Source organism: Fusarium proliferatum (genome assembly GCF_900067095.1).
Source record: "Fusarium proliferatum ET1 genome assembly, contig: FPRO_scaffold005, whole genome shotgun sequence".
Taxonomy (NCBI): domain Eukaryota; kingdom Fungi; phylum Ascomycota; class Sordariomycetes; order Hypocreales; family Nectriaceae; genus Fusarium; species Fusarium proliferatum.
Window position 1 is genome coordinate 2,783,062 of NW_022194794.1, and position 15,377 is coordinate 2,798,438.

Below are 15,377 nucleotides of genomic sequence, written 5' to 3' on the forward strand. Positions count from 1 at the left end.
AATGTATGTGACCGAGTGTCACATCGCTTCAATCACCTGTTGTAGATGTGCGTCGAAGTGATCTCACTGTGTAGTCTGTTGCCAGGTCCACATCGCCGAGGAACACTCAATTGGCTGTGGCTTTTGATGTCATTTATTGCTTTGAAGGGATCTGGGATCAGGTCTAAAGCAGTCTGCTCTTGTGCTTGAATTTTGATGTCAATGTGCTGTGATTGATGTGCTGGTAGTTTATCGTGGCGAGCTTCGTGAACCAACATGAGGTCAATCCACTGCGCATCGTAAGTTGAATGTTGAAAGTTAATCGACACATTAAATAAATTCCTCAAACAAGTCGACGATGTCTAGATAAAATTATTCAACGAATTACTCCTCTGCGTTGCTGATTGCTCTGTCAATAATATACACCCAATCTACCCTAAAACCCTCCATCAAACTGCTGCACCAAATCCGTCCCATTCTCCGAACAAGCAAACGCATCAACACAAACACCCCCACCACAACAACTTCCCGTCAGGCACAAATACCCATCCCCACAATCACCATCAGCTTCGCAGCTCCCCTTGTAATTCGTACACTCCGTCCACTCAAACGCAATCCCTACACCCGCCGCACTCTTACCGCAGACGCACCCTGTGCCGGGGATGATGGCGTTGCGGGGATACGAACACGTAGCGCCTTCTCCCTCTGCAACTGCGCTGTTGGGACAGCAGGCGATGCGTGATGAGTCTTGGACTGTGATGTTGTAGGGTTTTGTTGTCTCGGGGGCCCAGTTGAGGGTTGTTATGGCGGGTATGCTTGTTGCGCCGGCGATGAGGGTTAGGTTGAGGGGGATTTCGCCTTCGTGAAGGGATTGGCAGATGTCGTTTTCGAAACTGCGGTGGGTGTTGTATACGTCGATGTAATCTTCCAACGCACCCTGTGAAGTCTCTGTGTTCTTGGTGAATATTGCACCAAGAGCCTGCCATAGTTGGGTGTACGCGACCACAGCGGCATCAGCCTCTTGCTTGGCTCTGTCGCGGGTCAGACCTTGATTGGCAAGGTCTTTGCGAAGCTGTTCAGGGTCAATGATGTCTTGTCCTGATTCTTCAAGCGTGGTGACGACAGTGGACAAGTCTGGACATGCACCGCCGAATGGATCTGTGCTGATGAAGTCGACGACCTTATTCTTGATAGCCGACTGACATCTCAATGATCCAGACTCAGATCCCGGGAACGTACACTCAAAGTCCCAGCGACCAGTTTCATCATCAACAGCGACATCTGCACAGACTGTGTCGCCTACAAGAAGCTGAGGATACTGCCTGACCGACCTGTCAACGGGGTTCCCACATTGGTCATGCAGGTACAGAACCTGACTGAAGTCCAAGTCTTCGGCGCGCTTGCGTTTGAGTGCAGCACATTGTACACCCGCCAAGTCGGCAATCTGCTCGTACATATCGTCAATCGAGATCGATATGTCGTACGTGCAGTTGCTCCCCGAGAAGTGAATCCCCTCAGCATCAAGCGTGACCAGGTACCCATTAGGATCAGCGACCGAAAGCCTGCCCCGATGAGAAATGTCGACATAGTAGATCCCGCCTTGTTCATCACGAACAGTGAGATACAGCGGATTAATGCCATCTTTCTCAAACTCAACAGACTCGATATACGGAGTGGGGATTGAGACGTTATCTTCTCGAAGTCTGGAGTTGTACAGTAACGCTCGACGAGTCGAATCACCGTCTGGGTTGGGGAGTGTGTAGCATGTTTCTTGCGAGATGGCTGCGGTGCGTGTAACATGGGTGAAGTTGGCGGCAGGGAACTCCGGGACGCCAGTTGTTGTTGCGTTACTACTTGGTGACGCGGAACCGTTGGAGGCGCCAGACGTTGAAGTTGCAGCCACAGGCCTCGAGAAGGATGTAACGGTTTCAGTACTCCCAGGCCCAGAGCCCGTCGTCTCACGGCTCGGAACAGCACTTTCGCTAGCAACAGTACTGGTAACCTCGGTTGAGACTGTTGGAAAGGGCAAAGTTGGGATTGCAGAGGCTGGTACACTGATGGTTGGGAGGGAGACAATGCCTGAAATGGACGACGTGATGTTCCACCCAACATCACCACTCTGAGAACTGGTAGAAGCTTCTGACTCCATCGGAAGAGTCACAACTGAACCAGCCCCAGAGGAGCTGACAGTTGCAACAGAACCAGAGCCTTCAGATCCCCAAGTTGTTGTGTTCCAACCAGACACCAAAGTCTCACTTCGGGCCGACCCTGACGTTACTTGAGAAACGGTCGGCAAAGATGCACTTGGGAACGGAACCAGAGACGACGTCCCAATGTGCGATGCACTGATCGTCGGTACGGAGACATTGCCTCCAGGTGCAGAAGTGGTACCATTCCAGCTCGGAATTGCGCTGCTACTTGGCACTGAGGTTGTCTCAATCCTAGATTCAGTCGTGATCGACTCACTTGGCAGCGGCAGCGTCGGAAAGGGTAATGTTCCACCCCGAGTTATACTGATTGACGGTATAGTGAAGCTAACCCCAGGTACAGTAGTACTGTTCTGATTTGGGAACTGATTTCCACTTGTCTCTAGGCCTGTTGTGAGAGTATCGCTTGGGAATGGCTGAGTTGGAAATGGGACAAAGGTTTGCGACGGGGATATACGGATGGTTGGTATTGTCATGTTGCCGCCAGATGGTAAAGCAGTGTTATTCCAGCTTGGCGAGATACTGCTGCCTGATGCTGCTTCGGCTGACGAGAATTGACTGGGTAGTGATACCGTCGGGAATGGTATGAAGGACTCGCTGGATGTACTGACGGTTGGGACTGAGGTATTGCCACCAGGAGTTAGAGACGTGGCGTTCCAGCTCGGAGAGAAACTACTCTTTGATGCTGCTCCCTCCGAGGATGATGAACCTGGAAGTGATGCTGTGGGGAACGGGACAAATGATCCGCTGGAGGTGCTGGCAGTCGGTATCGAGGTATTACCGCCTGGAGGCAGAGAAGTGGCGTTCCAACTTGGAGACAAACTGCTCCCTGTTGTAGCCTCTACTGAGGATGAGAGACTCGGTAATGATACCGACGGGAATGGCACAAACGAGTCACTCGATGTGCCTGCAGTTGGTACCGATATGTTACCACCTGATGGAAGGGAAGTACTGTTCCAACTTGGGCCCAAGCTAATACCCGAAGTGATATCTGCTGAAGAGGGTCGCGCTGAAGTCGAAGCACTGATAGTCGTTAACGAGGTGTTACCACCCGAAAGAGATGTACTGTTCCAGCTCGGACCGACACTGCTCTCTGAAGTGAACTCCCCTGAAGACGTTGGAAAAGGCACCAAGGTTCCGCTAGAAGCACTAGTCACCGGTACCGACGTATTTGCCCCAGGAGGAAGAGAAGTGCTATTCCAGCTGGGACCAAAGCTACTCTCCGAGCTTGCTTGGCTTGATAGCGATAATGTTGGAAACGGAACGAATGTGCCACTCGAGATACTAACTGTCGGTACAGAGCCATTCCCCCTCGACGTGGTACCATTCCAGCCTACACTCCCACTTGATGAACCACCAGAGCTTGTGGACACCGAGGCTGTTGGGAACGGTACGAACGTCCCACTGGAGATACTAATCGTGGGTACTGAGCCATTGCTCATCGAGACGGAGGTAGTTCCATTCCAGCTTGGCCCTGTTGTGCCACTAGACGAGGCCCTAGACGCTGTAGGGAAGGGCACGAAAGTTCCGCTGGAGATGCTGACTGTAGGAACTGAGCCATTGCCTCTCGAAGCAGACGTGGTGTTCCAACTTGGAGCCACGCTACCAATCGACGAACTCCCAGAACTAATGATGTCCGATCCCGTAGGAAACGGTACAAAACTTCCACTTGAGAGACTGACAGTAGGAATCGAATCATTCCCTGTTGGAGCTGAAGTCGTGTTCCAAGCTGGCCCTACCCTCCCACCAGTCGTGCCAGAACCAGTGGTCACCGACACACCTGGAACCGACATAGTAGGGATAGGTACGAAAAACCCTGTCCCAGAAACACCACTGCTCGGGGCAGTAATACTCGAGTTCCACCCGGTCAAAGTCCCCGTCAGACGTGTCCTACTCTCCACAGGACTCGACGTCAAGTTACCGGGAACCGACCACTGTAGCGAATCGCTTGTAGCGCCAGATCTCGTCATTCCAGATGAATGGGTAGATGCCCGTGATGTTACATCCGAGAGACTTTGGGTGCTGTTGCCAGACTGAGAATGAGATGAAGTATGGCTCGAGAAGGATGCTGAGAAGGGACCTTGAGTATCCGCTGGTGACTCTGTGGTGGTGTTCCATGACGCTGCTGAATCTGATCTTGTGAAGCTCTCGCTGGCTGTTCCTGTAGTTGGACTGCTGTTGGTGTACGATGTCCTTGGAGTATCCCCGGTCGTCTCTCCACCAGACGCTGCAGTCTGATTCCACGACCCTTCAGTGGTCGAATACACTCCTTTAGTCGTCTCAGCATACGTCCCCGATCCAGACTGTCCCACCGACGCCTCCGTCGAATCCGAGTACCCCATCGTCCTGGACTCCGTAGTGCTAGAATACGCGCTAGTCACAATACACTCACACTGCAACTCATAAGTAATCATCCAAACTCATCACGAACCACTCACATATGAAGCTATCCTCGTCTGATTATACCTCACATACTCCACAGGGGTACTATATCCCGCACCGCAATGATTCCCCTCAAGAACACTCGAGCAAAACTCGCCATCATCTTGAATGAGCGATGAGTAAAGACCATCATGAGGACAAGCGATCGATTCGTTCCAGTTTGCAGGAAAAGCAGTGACCAAGCGAACAACGAGGGGGAGTAACATCAACATGATGCGTAAACGAGTGTATAGCGATGAACGAGAATAGCTAAAGCTTGGCTTGATTGCAGGCGTTACTTATAGGACGTACAGCAGCCATATCCTAATGTCGAGGCCGCCCACGTATAATCTGCCGAGACACAACATCGTGACGTGCAAGACACGCATACAGAGCCGAGAAAGACCGGCACTTGGTGCGTGGTACGGCATCGACGGCTGCGAGATCGAAGGGGCGGGTGTCTGCAGGGGTTCGCTTGGGGATCCTTAATGTCCCAGGTCTTCAGGTCTCGACGCGCTCGGTGACACAGGAGTTGGTTCCTGGATCGTGGGACGCGAGTGTGATACGAGGGGAGGACGGGGTTCAGTTTGAGTCTTTCTCACGGTGTATTGGGAGATGGCAAAGGGAAGATGAGTGAGAGTGACGTGGCATGTGAATGTTAGCTGGACACAGCGGGATTGGATGAGGTTCTGTATCGGTGAGTCGAGGAGAGGTCAAAGATAAAGGATATCAGCAAACACCAAACATTGGATATATCATAAATCTAGCCTCCATATCATTAAAATAACCGCCAAAGCCATATCCATAGTCATCATCATCGTCATATACAAGCCCTCTCACCCCTTACCGAAAGGGCAGTATCGTCGTATTACCCCCAACCTGCGTGCGCTGCTGCGACGAGTGTCCCGGCGGTCTCGCGATGTAGTCCTTGTTCTCAATAGTGACACTCTTGGTCATATGATTGACCTTGTACACGCCCACCAACCGCGCCGCAAGCTCAAACATGTTGTTGCGCAGCGAAATGACGATGAACTGGGCGTTCTTGGTACGCTCCTTGATGTAGTTTGCGACGATCGAGACCTGCGCTGAGTGTTAGCATGGTGGTTCAATCAGAATTGATAACAATTCGCATATGGAATGCCCACGCGAGTGTGGTCGAATTGTAGCCGAGTGTCTTGGGTTAGGGTAGTACTCACGTTTCTGAAATCCAGCGCAGCATCGATCTCGTCCATGACATACAGAGGGGTAGGCTTGTAGTGGTGCAGAGCGAAGACGAGGGCCAGACTGCTGAGTGTCTTTTCACCACCGGAAAGGTTGCTGATGTTCTTCCAGCTCTTCTTGGGTGGCATGACGCTGAAGAGGATACCTTCGCTGAAGGGATCTAAGCTGTCGACGAGCTCGAGCTCTGCGTTGCCGCCCATGGTGATCATCTGATACATTTCCTTGAGTCGGAGGGAAATGGCGCTGAAACCTTCCATGAAACCTTCCAAACGTAGACGGCGTAGGTCGTCGCATCGCTTCTTGGCAGAATCTCGCTGTTCAATGGCAGTTTGGAGATCTGAGGCACGAGCAGCATGCTCTTCCACTCGTCTGCGGTATTCAGCGAGGACACCAAGGTCGACGTTGACATTTTGTGTCTTCTCCTCGAGAGCTGCAATCTCGCCCTTGAGTGTCCTCTCATTCATGTCAGCGAGCTCGTCGGGTGTGTATCTCGGAAGCTCGTTTGGCTGCCCATTGGCAGATTCCTCCTCATCCTCATCCTCTTCTTGGTCCTCTTGTTCTTCCTCTTCTTGGGGAGCGTCGGTCATGTCCACATCGTCCTGAGGAGCATCGTCCATGTCGACGTCATCATCGTCATCCGTCTGAGGCTTGGGTTGCGGCTTGGGTCTCTTGAAGCGGCTGCCCGATGAGCCTCCCGTAAGGTCGTCAATGTTCTGCAGAACAATCTTCGACAGCTTATCGTCCCAGTGGCGAAGTCGTGCTTGGTTCTCAAGAAGAGCCTTCTGGTTCTCCTCCAGCTTGTTGCGCATCTCAATCTCAACCGCTCTTGTCTCGTTGAGCTCAGCCGTCTTCTCGTCAAGCTCGCTCTTGAGCGCCTTAAGCTCCTTCTTCTTAGCGGCCAATCCTTCTTCAGCCTCCTCAACTTGTGCCTGAAGCTCTTCAGCTCTCTCGCCCTGGTTGTTGATGTCGTTCTCAAGCTTCTCAAGATCCCGAGTAGCAGCCTCAAGCTCTTTGGACGATTTCGCATGATCCTTCGCCAGCTTGATCTTCTGCTTCTCAGCCTTGACCTTGCGGACCTCAGCATTAGAGATTTCCTCGTTGTTGGAGGAGATCTCCCCCTTGATAGAGTCGACCTTGGCCCTTTGCGCACGAAGCTTCTCACCACCAACTTCCATGATCTTGTCTTGCAGAGCCTTGATCTCATCCTCCACGCTGGATGTCTCTTCGTGAAGTCTTTCAGTCTCCTTGTTGAGCTTTGCGATCTCCTTCTGCAGAGCAGCGATGCGACTGTTGTCGGAGGCCGAGGGCTGGTGCTCCTTGCTGACTTCCTTCATGCGTCGTTGCATGTCGGCGATGTTTCGCTCGGCGCTCTGTATCTCAAGATTAATCTTCTGCATCTTGGTTTCTAGCTGAGGAATCAGCTCGCCCAACTCCCTGAGTCGTGTCTCGCACTCGCGTTGATAATCTTGGAAATCTTTGAACTGCTGCTCCCAGCCATCGCGATCACTCTCAAACTTGGCGACCTGCTCCTTGCTGACGTCTGAGACGAGCTTGGAAGACATGAGACCTCTCTTGACAGTCGAGCCACCACCAGACATGGTACCGGACTTGTCAATGAGTTCACCATCGAGAGTGACAACTCGCCATCGCTTGGCGCCATATGCGATTCTGTTCGCCTGGGCGAGGTCGGCAGCGACAAGAGTATCTTGCATGGCGTGGTAGAAAGCAGCTCGAAACTTGTCTTCCTTGGCCGTGACGAGGTCAAACAATCGGGGAGCGTTCTCGGGTGTCTGGATGGGCGACATGTCTCGAACTCTCAGCTTATCCAAACAGATAAAGTTACCGCGTCCGACGTTGTTCTTTCGCAGATACTCGATACACTGCTGACCAGCCTCGACAGTCTCAGTGACGAAGTTGTCGAGGGCACCACAAGCTGTTGAGATTGCGACATCGTACTTCTGATCAATCGTACCAAGGTTACCGAGACGTCCATGGAAGCCATCGATTCGACCAGACTCCTTCATGCGCATCAAGGCAGCAAGCACGTTACCCCGCGCCTGTGTGTTAGACAAGCTTGAGCGGGCCTCGTCAGCCTTTTGGCGCGCATTCGAGATCTTGGAGCGAATCTTGGGCTCCTGCTCAGACAGGACCTTGAGCTCTGACCTCATTTTCTCTGCCTCCTCCAGAAGCTTAGCCCTCTCGGTCTGGCAGGACTTGAGCTCGGCGCGCTTGGCAGTCTTGCCCTCCTCAATCGAAGCGATTTTGGTCTCAAGGTCTTGAAGAGCGACAGCGCCGGCGTTGGCCTTTTCTTGAAGGATGTTGAGCTCACTCTCAGCGACAGCGACAGCGGACTGCTTCTGGTTGATCTTCTCATTCCAAGGTTCAAGAGACTTCTGCTTGGCGGCAATCTGATCAGAGAAAGCTTGTGTCTTGCCCTTAAGACTCTCTCTAATTCGAGTAAGCTCAGCCTCTGCAGTCTGGATCTGTTCCTCCAGCTCTGCGATCTCCTGGGTGCGGTTCTCGATCTCCTCTCCACACTGCTCGATGGTCTCGTCGGCTTCGGCGGAGTTCGTTTCGGCGTTGACAATAGATTTCTCAAGCTTCTTACGCTTGTCGTCCAAGAACTTTCGCTTCTCGTCGAACTTGACACGCTCCTGCTCAAACTTGGCCATCTCCTTGACCAAAGCTTGTGTTGACTTCTCTTGTGCTTCAAACTCCTTGGCACCCTTGGCGTAGTCCTTCTCGAGGCTCTTGATGATCTGTTCGCCTCCATGGTGCTTCTCCAGCTCGGCGTCTAATTGAGCTTGCATCTGGCTGATGGCCTCCTCTGTAACAGCAATATTCTCATTGCACTTGTGAGTAAACAATTGGTAGAGAGCAGATTGCTTCATCGCCAGCTCGTTCTCGTCGCGAATATAGGCGATCGCCTTGTCCTTCTTGTCTTCAAGGCTGTTCTTTTCCTTCTCGACGTGCTGAACGCGACCGCTCTTTTCCATGCAGACATCATTGAGGGTCTCTACCTCGGTGGCGGATTCTTCGATGGGCGCCTTGTACTTGGACGTACCGATAATGTCCTCGAGATATTCGAGGAGACCGTCTTCGTGTTCATTGCCAGCCTTGGCCTTCATCTGAGCAATGGACTCGACCTCACCTTGGAGAATCAGGAATCGTTTGTGGTCAAGATCAACGCCCCGATCGCGAAGAAGAGTGGTGACTGTTGTAAAGTTGGATTCTTTGCCATTGATGTAATATTTGCTAGAGTTGTTCTTGAAGGCTTTTCGGGAAATGATGAGCTCGGAGTTAGGGATAACCTCATGGCCGCCACCGGGCTTGGAAAGTTAGTCCAAGGTCGCAAGAGAACAAGGATTTCTTACCTGATCCATGACCTCCTGGAAGTAGACGGCGACCTCGCAATGATCCAAATTCGGAAACTTTGCTGAGTTGTGAATGAGAGCAGAGATCTTGCCCTGTCGCATCTTGCTAGCTCGGAAACCGAAGACGAACAGCAGAGAGTCAATAACATTTGACTTTCCGGAACCGTTGGGTCCGACAACGGATGAGAATGAAGCATGGAAAGGGCCGACTTCTTGCCGGCCTGCGTAACTCTTGAAGTTGTTGAGTATAAGATGCGTCAAAACAATTCGAGACTTGGGCGTTGTGTCTTCAACAACAGGGACAGCTAATGTCCGTGACTTGAGCACAATATCCATTGGCTTCTCCATAATGGTGTCCATAGGTTTGATCGGCTTGATAGTTGCCTGTGTATTGTCGACAACAGAAGTATTCACACTAGAATCAGTGATATCGGCCAGTGCAGAAGCTTCCTGAGAAGCTGTCGGTGAATCTGGCTTCGGTGTAGGGGGGGCCAGGTCGGGAACTGAAGAGATCGATGATCTGGCTGTGCTCTTGCGCTTACGCGGCGACGCAACCTTCGCAGGAGAACTCGCCTCTGCCTTTAGTGTCGTATCGGCATCCAGAAGTTCGCTTGGCTCCGCCGAAGCAGCTGGAGTCGGCGCTTTTCTAGGACGCCCTCTCGCCTTCGGTGCAGCAGCAGGCGCAGGCGCAGGAGTCGTCGATTTGCGTGACCGAGTCTGTCTTCGGGGCGCCGGCTTCTCAGGTTCAAAGTCCTCCTCCTCATCCTGGACTCTAGAGCGGTTGGAAACATCGTCTTCGTCGTCAGAATCGATAATGGCGGTGCGCCTTGTTGCGCGCCTTGGCCGGACAGGGGAAGACATTGTGAAGGAATATCTCTCGTCACAGACAAGAGAAAAATGCGAAGGAGTGTATGCAAACAATGAATAGTACAAATAAGCGACAGCTTGGGTCGGTGTAACCAATGTCGACTGGGTTGTTGTGTCGAGGGAAGCTGTACAAATTAGATTGGTTGCGCCCCGCGTTGGTTTGTTTAGAAATGTCCAAATCGGTCGTGTAAACAATACGTACCAGCACAGGCCGCGGGGCGGCTCTCATCACGTGATCTCGCGACGGAGCCTTGATGGCCCGTTTCGCGATAGCTTTGAAGCTCTTGACGAGCTATCAAAACATTGGTTTGTGTTACGACAACAGTCCAGTATCCCGTCACCGAAATGCTTGACTACACCAACCTGCACGAGGTCTTCGCGGAGGGTCTTGCGAACCCGTATGATCGTGAGACCCAGCGAGACATTGAACACTCGCGCAAGGAATTTGATGGCGCTCTGTTCATTGATCGAGTCCTACGGGCTGTGGGCATAACAAAGGGTATTTTTGTCTCACGAATTGATTTCGATGTGCTAACTCGCGATTGCAGCCAAGATCTACCCTCCCAAGACCGACAATGCGTTGAAGCAGTTGCATCAGCAAATCTGTGAATCCACAATGTCAATGCAGCACAAGTTCTCGATCTTCTACTACATCCTCCTCGATTTCGACGTAACAGCAGGCCGCGAGAGCGCTTCTGATGCATTTGTGGATGCGTCTGGTATGCCCAAGAAATATCAGATCTTCATGAAAGGCTTGTGGTATCTGGATCGTCAGGAATACTCGGTATGTTTTGCGTTGGTGATTGTCAAAACAGAGACTAACAAAACTTTGCAGCGAGCGCTCGAGTACATTTCGCATCCCTCTCTGATTCCCGACTTTGCCGACAACATTATGACCGTGCTCGTCCAGTCTGCTCAGGATGGCGATTACAGCATTGCGCTGTCATACTTTTACACCGTACAGCCCAAATTGAAGACCTCAGCTGCTCTCGAGCTTCTCTTCGGTGCGATGGCGAAAACCAACATCTCGGAAGCGCTGTTCTACTCCCGAACCCGATCTCCCCATACTCGCGAGTTACTCTTTCGGCAATTGATCGCCTCTGTATTGGACAGTCCACACGACGAGCTTTCCGAGCGCGCCAGCCAACTTACCTTTTTGCCCTTTGACAAATCTGAGGAGACTTGGTTCGAGGAGTATCTTCTTCACGGCAATGGAAAGACGCATAAGAAGGCAAAGGATACGCTTGTCATGCGCAAGATTGCGTGCGATCAGTTCTCCGATGTGACCAAGATCCGACATGGCGGGCAATGGTCTGGAATTCTGGAGGGAATCAAGGGTGGAATTAATGGACATGCTGAATAGAGAGCTATTGACATTGGTGTCATGTTCTTGATGGTCATGCATAGCGTAGGCGTTTACTTGGTCATTTTTGTCATTTTAGAACGTTCGAGACTTGGTATAATGATTAGTTCAGCCTCAGCCTGATGATCTGCTCCCGGTGTGAACATGGACATGATGACTTGAAACGTGCCATGATGTATTATTATTGCCCATCATATGAGCGTTTTCAGAAGACAAATTTGCAAGCTTAGCTATTTTCTGGAATGCTGTCGCAGCTCGAGAACGGGAGCTTTAGTCTAGGCTTCACAAACTAAGCTGATAGGACCCCGAGCCTGGAATCAGGGCTCCCAATTATCAGAGTTCGAAAAGATGTTTGTATGACTATCTTTAATAGCACCGTAACTAATTTTAACAAAAAGCCCATATCTATCTTTGCTTCTTCTTCCTCTTCTGTCCTCTGCCATCAGAACTCCGCGTCTCGGAGAATAATGTCTTGGGCCATTCACTAACAAATTTCCCGGGTCCAGAGCCTCTACCGAAGATGGGGCTGAACATCGAGGCGCCACCACCGGGGATGAGCCGGGTTTACGGCTATATCTAGTGAAAACGGAGAAGAAGCAGATCCTCCTCAGGGTCTCGACTGTGGAACTAGATAAGCTCAGTGGAACTCATTGACCTTGAGCTGATCCAAGGAGCATCTCGTCCGTCTCCAGAACATGACCTCTCGACAGTTAGATCCTTGAAGTTACAGCGTTGGTAAGCAGACAGAGACTAGGGATCCCACCTTCAAAGTTCAACGGCACGCGTCATCCCGAAAAAGTTCCCCGAGACATTTAAGTTTACAAGTTCTGCAACGGTCCAATTTTTACCACCATAGCTTAAATTTTCTCAGTCAAACTTTTCTTGATGATTACAAACTCATTGTCTACCGAGTAATCAACCGGTCGGCAGCCTCGGAATATGCAAGTTTATATTAAAAGAACCCTAGCGGATTTGCAGCCCTGGATGTTAAAGGTCCGAATAGCTTCCTTGGCTTTATCTCCAAGCTTACAGATCCATAATTCGAGATAAGCTACAGCAAGGGCCGAGACCCCTATCACCAGCCATGCATGACCCTTCTTTTTACAGGATGATTATCAAATGCATGATGCTGATTGAAATTCAGGCACGCACGTGAATGTATGTATCCCACACCATGTTGTTGTGTTCACTGAGACGTCAAGATGAACTACGCCCGAATAGGTAGGTTGTTTGAAGCCTCTTGGAACCCATCGAAGCCGAGCTGAAGACGAGGCAACAGGCGATCAATGCGTGACATTCTGGTTCCATGACAGCGCCAGAAGCGGCAGCTCACAGTCAGCACGAGGCGCCATTAACCAGGGTAGACAATGCCTCACAGCGAGCATTCAATTGCCGCGGTGGTGAAGAGTTTTTCGCCACTGGGATCGTCATATCGATTCTCCAAAAACAAGAGTCAAAATGGAGATCGTCTTATTGAGCACATGACTTTGTCTAATCACAACGCTTGTCGCTCTGTTTTCAGTGGAGTTCAAAAATGGGCCGAGTTTCTCAACCTTCCCAGACCCAACGTCGATATCATCATGAGCATCAGTCTCCCCGTGGGGGGCGCCAGGGGCGTTGATAGCGCGTTTTTCTCGTCTCTTGCCCCCCCTTACAAAATGGTTTCAAGCCTAACTAACCGTTGGATCCATGGTCCGGTTTTTTGCATGAGTCGGTGTCTGGGGAAAATGCTTAACCAAGCTGGTGGTCTGCCTTTTTTTGCCCCATCGACTCTTTAATACTTCCCCATCTCTCTCTTCTTGATCTGGTTCCCGCTTCTCAATCGTTGTTGTTTTTTGCGGGGGACTCCATTCTGTTACCTCAGGAATACTACCGACGATGCATCATGAGGGATGATACCCCCAATATCATTGCTTCGGCCGCCATAACTCTTCCTCTTGCGACCTTGGCTCTTGTTGCTCGACTTGTTGCGAGGAAGATCACGAAAGCTGGATATGGCATTGACGACGCTTTGGCCGTTGTTGGTTGGGTATGTTAAACTCTTACGTGGATTTGAAGTGTTCTGACATGGCTCAAGTTGGGCTCATTGGCCTTGTTGACGAATGGAATGATATGGATCAAGGATGGACTGGGAAAGCCAATGGAGGTTGGACTTACAGACGACTTTACGTTTCACGATAAAAACCGACTGGCCTGGATACATATGTGGACGACGAGCTTCACTTACACCTTTGCCATCGCCTTCTCGAAATTCGCCATCCTCGCTTTTTACTGGCGTCTCTTCCAATTCTCCGATATCCGAATCCCCATCCAAGTCCTGTCATGCATCACAGTGGCATGGTTTCTGCTGCGACTCTTTATGGTGTGTTTGCAATGTCTACCACTCACAGCCTTATGGGATGGGGACCAAGCGACGAGGGACGCAAAATGCCATATCCGCGAATCGACGTTCTTCTTCTCGACGGTTTTGACGCACGTTTTGATCGATTGTGCCATTCTTATCCTGCCCGCCATTGAAGTTGGAAAACTTCATTTACCCAGGGGTCAGAAGGTTGCTGTCATTGCGTTGTTTGCGTTTGGTGCCATGACCTGTCTAGCCTCCATCTTTGTCCTAATTGAGTCATTCAAGTTCAAGTCGGACTCAAAAGAGATGACGCTACAAATGGGACAGCACTACGCTTGGTCAATCGCCGAGTGCAACTTTGCCGTAATTGCTGGTATGTCCATACCGAACACTGCCATTTTGTCCTGTACTGACTCTTCACAGCTTGTCTCCCCATGCTTCGACCAGTCGCCCGCAAGATCTTCCCAGGCTCATTCCTCACCTCCAACAGCGGCGGCCAATCCACCCAAATCAGCGCCCCCTTCAGCACACCATTCAGCAACGGCATTCGCCTTACCAGCGTATCCAAGACGCGATCGGGCGAAAACGACGGCGGAAGCTCAACACACGAACTATCCAACAACCCACCAGATCTATACGACATAGGCGAATGGCCACACGGGACACAAACCACGATATCAAGTCCCTTTAGAAAATATACATCTGCGAAGGACTATGAGAGCAGCGAGACGGGGATCCGTGTTGACGAAGAGACGGCTGTTGCTGTACAACGGCGTGATGATCGTGCATGAAACAGGGCGGCGACCCTCGGCGTTTTGGATATGATATCAGCGAGGCTGAGTTCTTTTTTCACCTTAGATACCACTGGATAAATACCAACTGAATCTTAATTGTCAAGCAAAACGTCCATTGTGTCGTATGCTGTGTCATCTGCGTGTCGCTTCATGCGCGGTCGAATTTGGGTTCTGTACCAGCACAGCGGTGTCGGCCCGCCAGCCTCAACCTTGTTAGCATTCCATTTGCACTCGCTTGCACGGAATTATCCAGGCTCCAGGCCATGGGCGCTGGGGAGTTAAATATCACGAGTTTGGATATTGATGCCTGAGGCACAACATGGCGTGGAGTCGTTGTGCCGAACATTGCCGCAGCTATTGCTCAGTTTGCTCCGCAAAGTACGGAGCCCATCGTCCAAAATGAGGAATTATGTGATTCGCAAACCCATTCTGACCGTGAGCTTTCGGCGTTGCAGTTGTTAAGCCGATGGAACGATTCAAGTTGACCGATTTTAAATCACTCCTCTAAATGACTAGCAGAGCTGCTCGTGATGTTATTCACGTTCTTGGGTGTCGGGTTTCAATGTCCGGCGACTGTCCGGGTGTCTCCGCCTGTCCCGCGGGAGGGAAGTTTACGGAGAGAGCCACTCACCGAGCCATCAAGGGAGGCAAGAAAACGTAGGACCTCTATCCTAAGTGATAAAAATATTTAGGTAAATTTAGGACGATTTGAAGAGCCTTTAGACCAGTTTATTTTAGTATCCTGATTCAATATCAGTAGTTTTCTTGCTCTCAACAACCACAGCTGTCGCAGTTTAAGGTGAGTGC

At 51.0% G+C, this 15,377-nt stretch overlaps 4 protein-coding genes across 4 annotated transcripts; 2 read left to right on the plus strand and 2 right to left on the minus strand.

Moving 5' to 3' along the window:
* Positions 1-415: 415 nt before the first annotated feature.
* On the minus strand, positions 416-4,840 carry FPRO_11163 (uncharacterized protein; the record flags this gene model as incomplete). Its single annotated transcript, XM_031232206.1, has 2 exons — positions 416-4,579; positions 4,625-4,840. The coding sequence occupies 2 exons, from the start codon at positions 4,838-4,840 to the stop codon at positions 416-418; spliced, it is 4,380 nt and encodes a 1,459-aa protein (XP_031082166.1).
* A 610-nt stretch (positions 4,841-5,450) lies between these two features.
* Positions 5,451-10,063, minus strand: FPRO_11164 (putative SMC4-Stable Maintenance of Chromosomes; the record flags this gene model as incomplete). Its single annotated transcript, XM_031232207.1, has 3 exons — positions 5,451-5,687; positions 5,804-9,157; positions 9,203-10,063. The coding sequence occupies 3 exons, from the start codon at positions 10,061-10,063 to the stop codon at positions 5,451-5,453; spliced, it is 4,452 nt and encodes a 1,483-aa protein (XP_031082167.1).
* A 351-nt stretch (positions 10,064-10,414) lies between these two features.
* FPRO_11165 (uncharacterized protein) lies at positions 10,415-11,432 on the plus strand (the record flags this gene model as incomplete). The annotated part of the gene is made up of 3 exons (XM_031232208.1): positions 10,415-10,568; positions 10,618-10,853; positions 10,905-11,432. 3 exons carry the CDS (start codon positions 10,415-10,417, stop codon positions 11,430-11,432), a joined length of 918 nt encoding a protein of 305 aa, XP_031082168.1.
* A 1,885-nt stretch (positions 11,433-13,317) lies between these two features.
* On the plus strand, positions 13,318-14,567 carry FPRO_11166 (uncharacterized protein; the record flags this gene model as incomplete). The annotated part of the gene is made up of 3 exons (XM_031232209.1): positions 13,318-13,461; positions 13,510-14,149; positions 14,200-14,567. 3 exons carry the CDS (start codon positions 13,318-13,320, stop codon positions 14,565-14,567), a joined length of 1,152 nt encoding a protein of 383 aa, XP_031082169.1.
* Between the last annotated feature and the right edge of the window lie 810 nt (positions 14,568-15,377).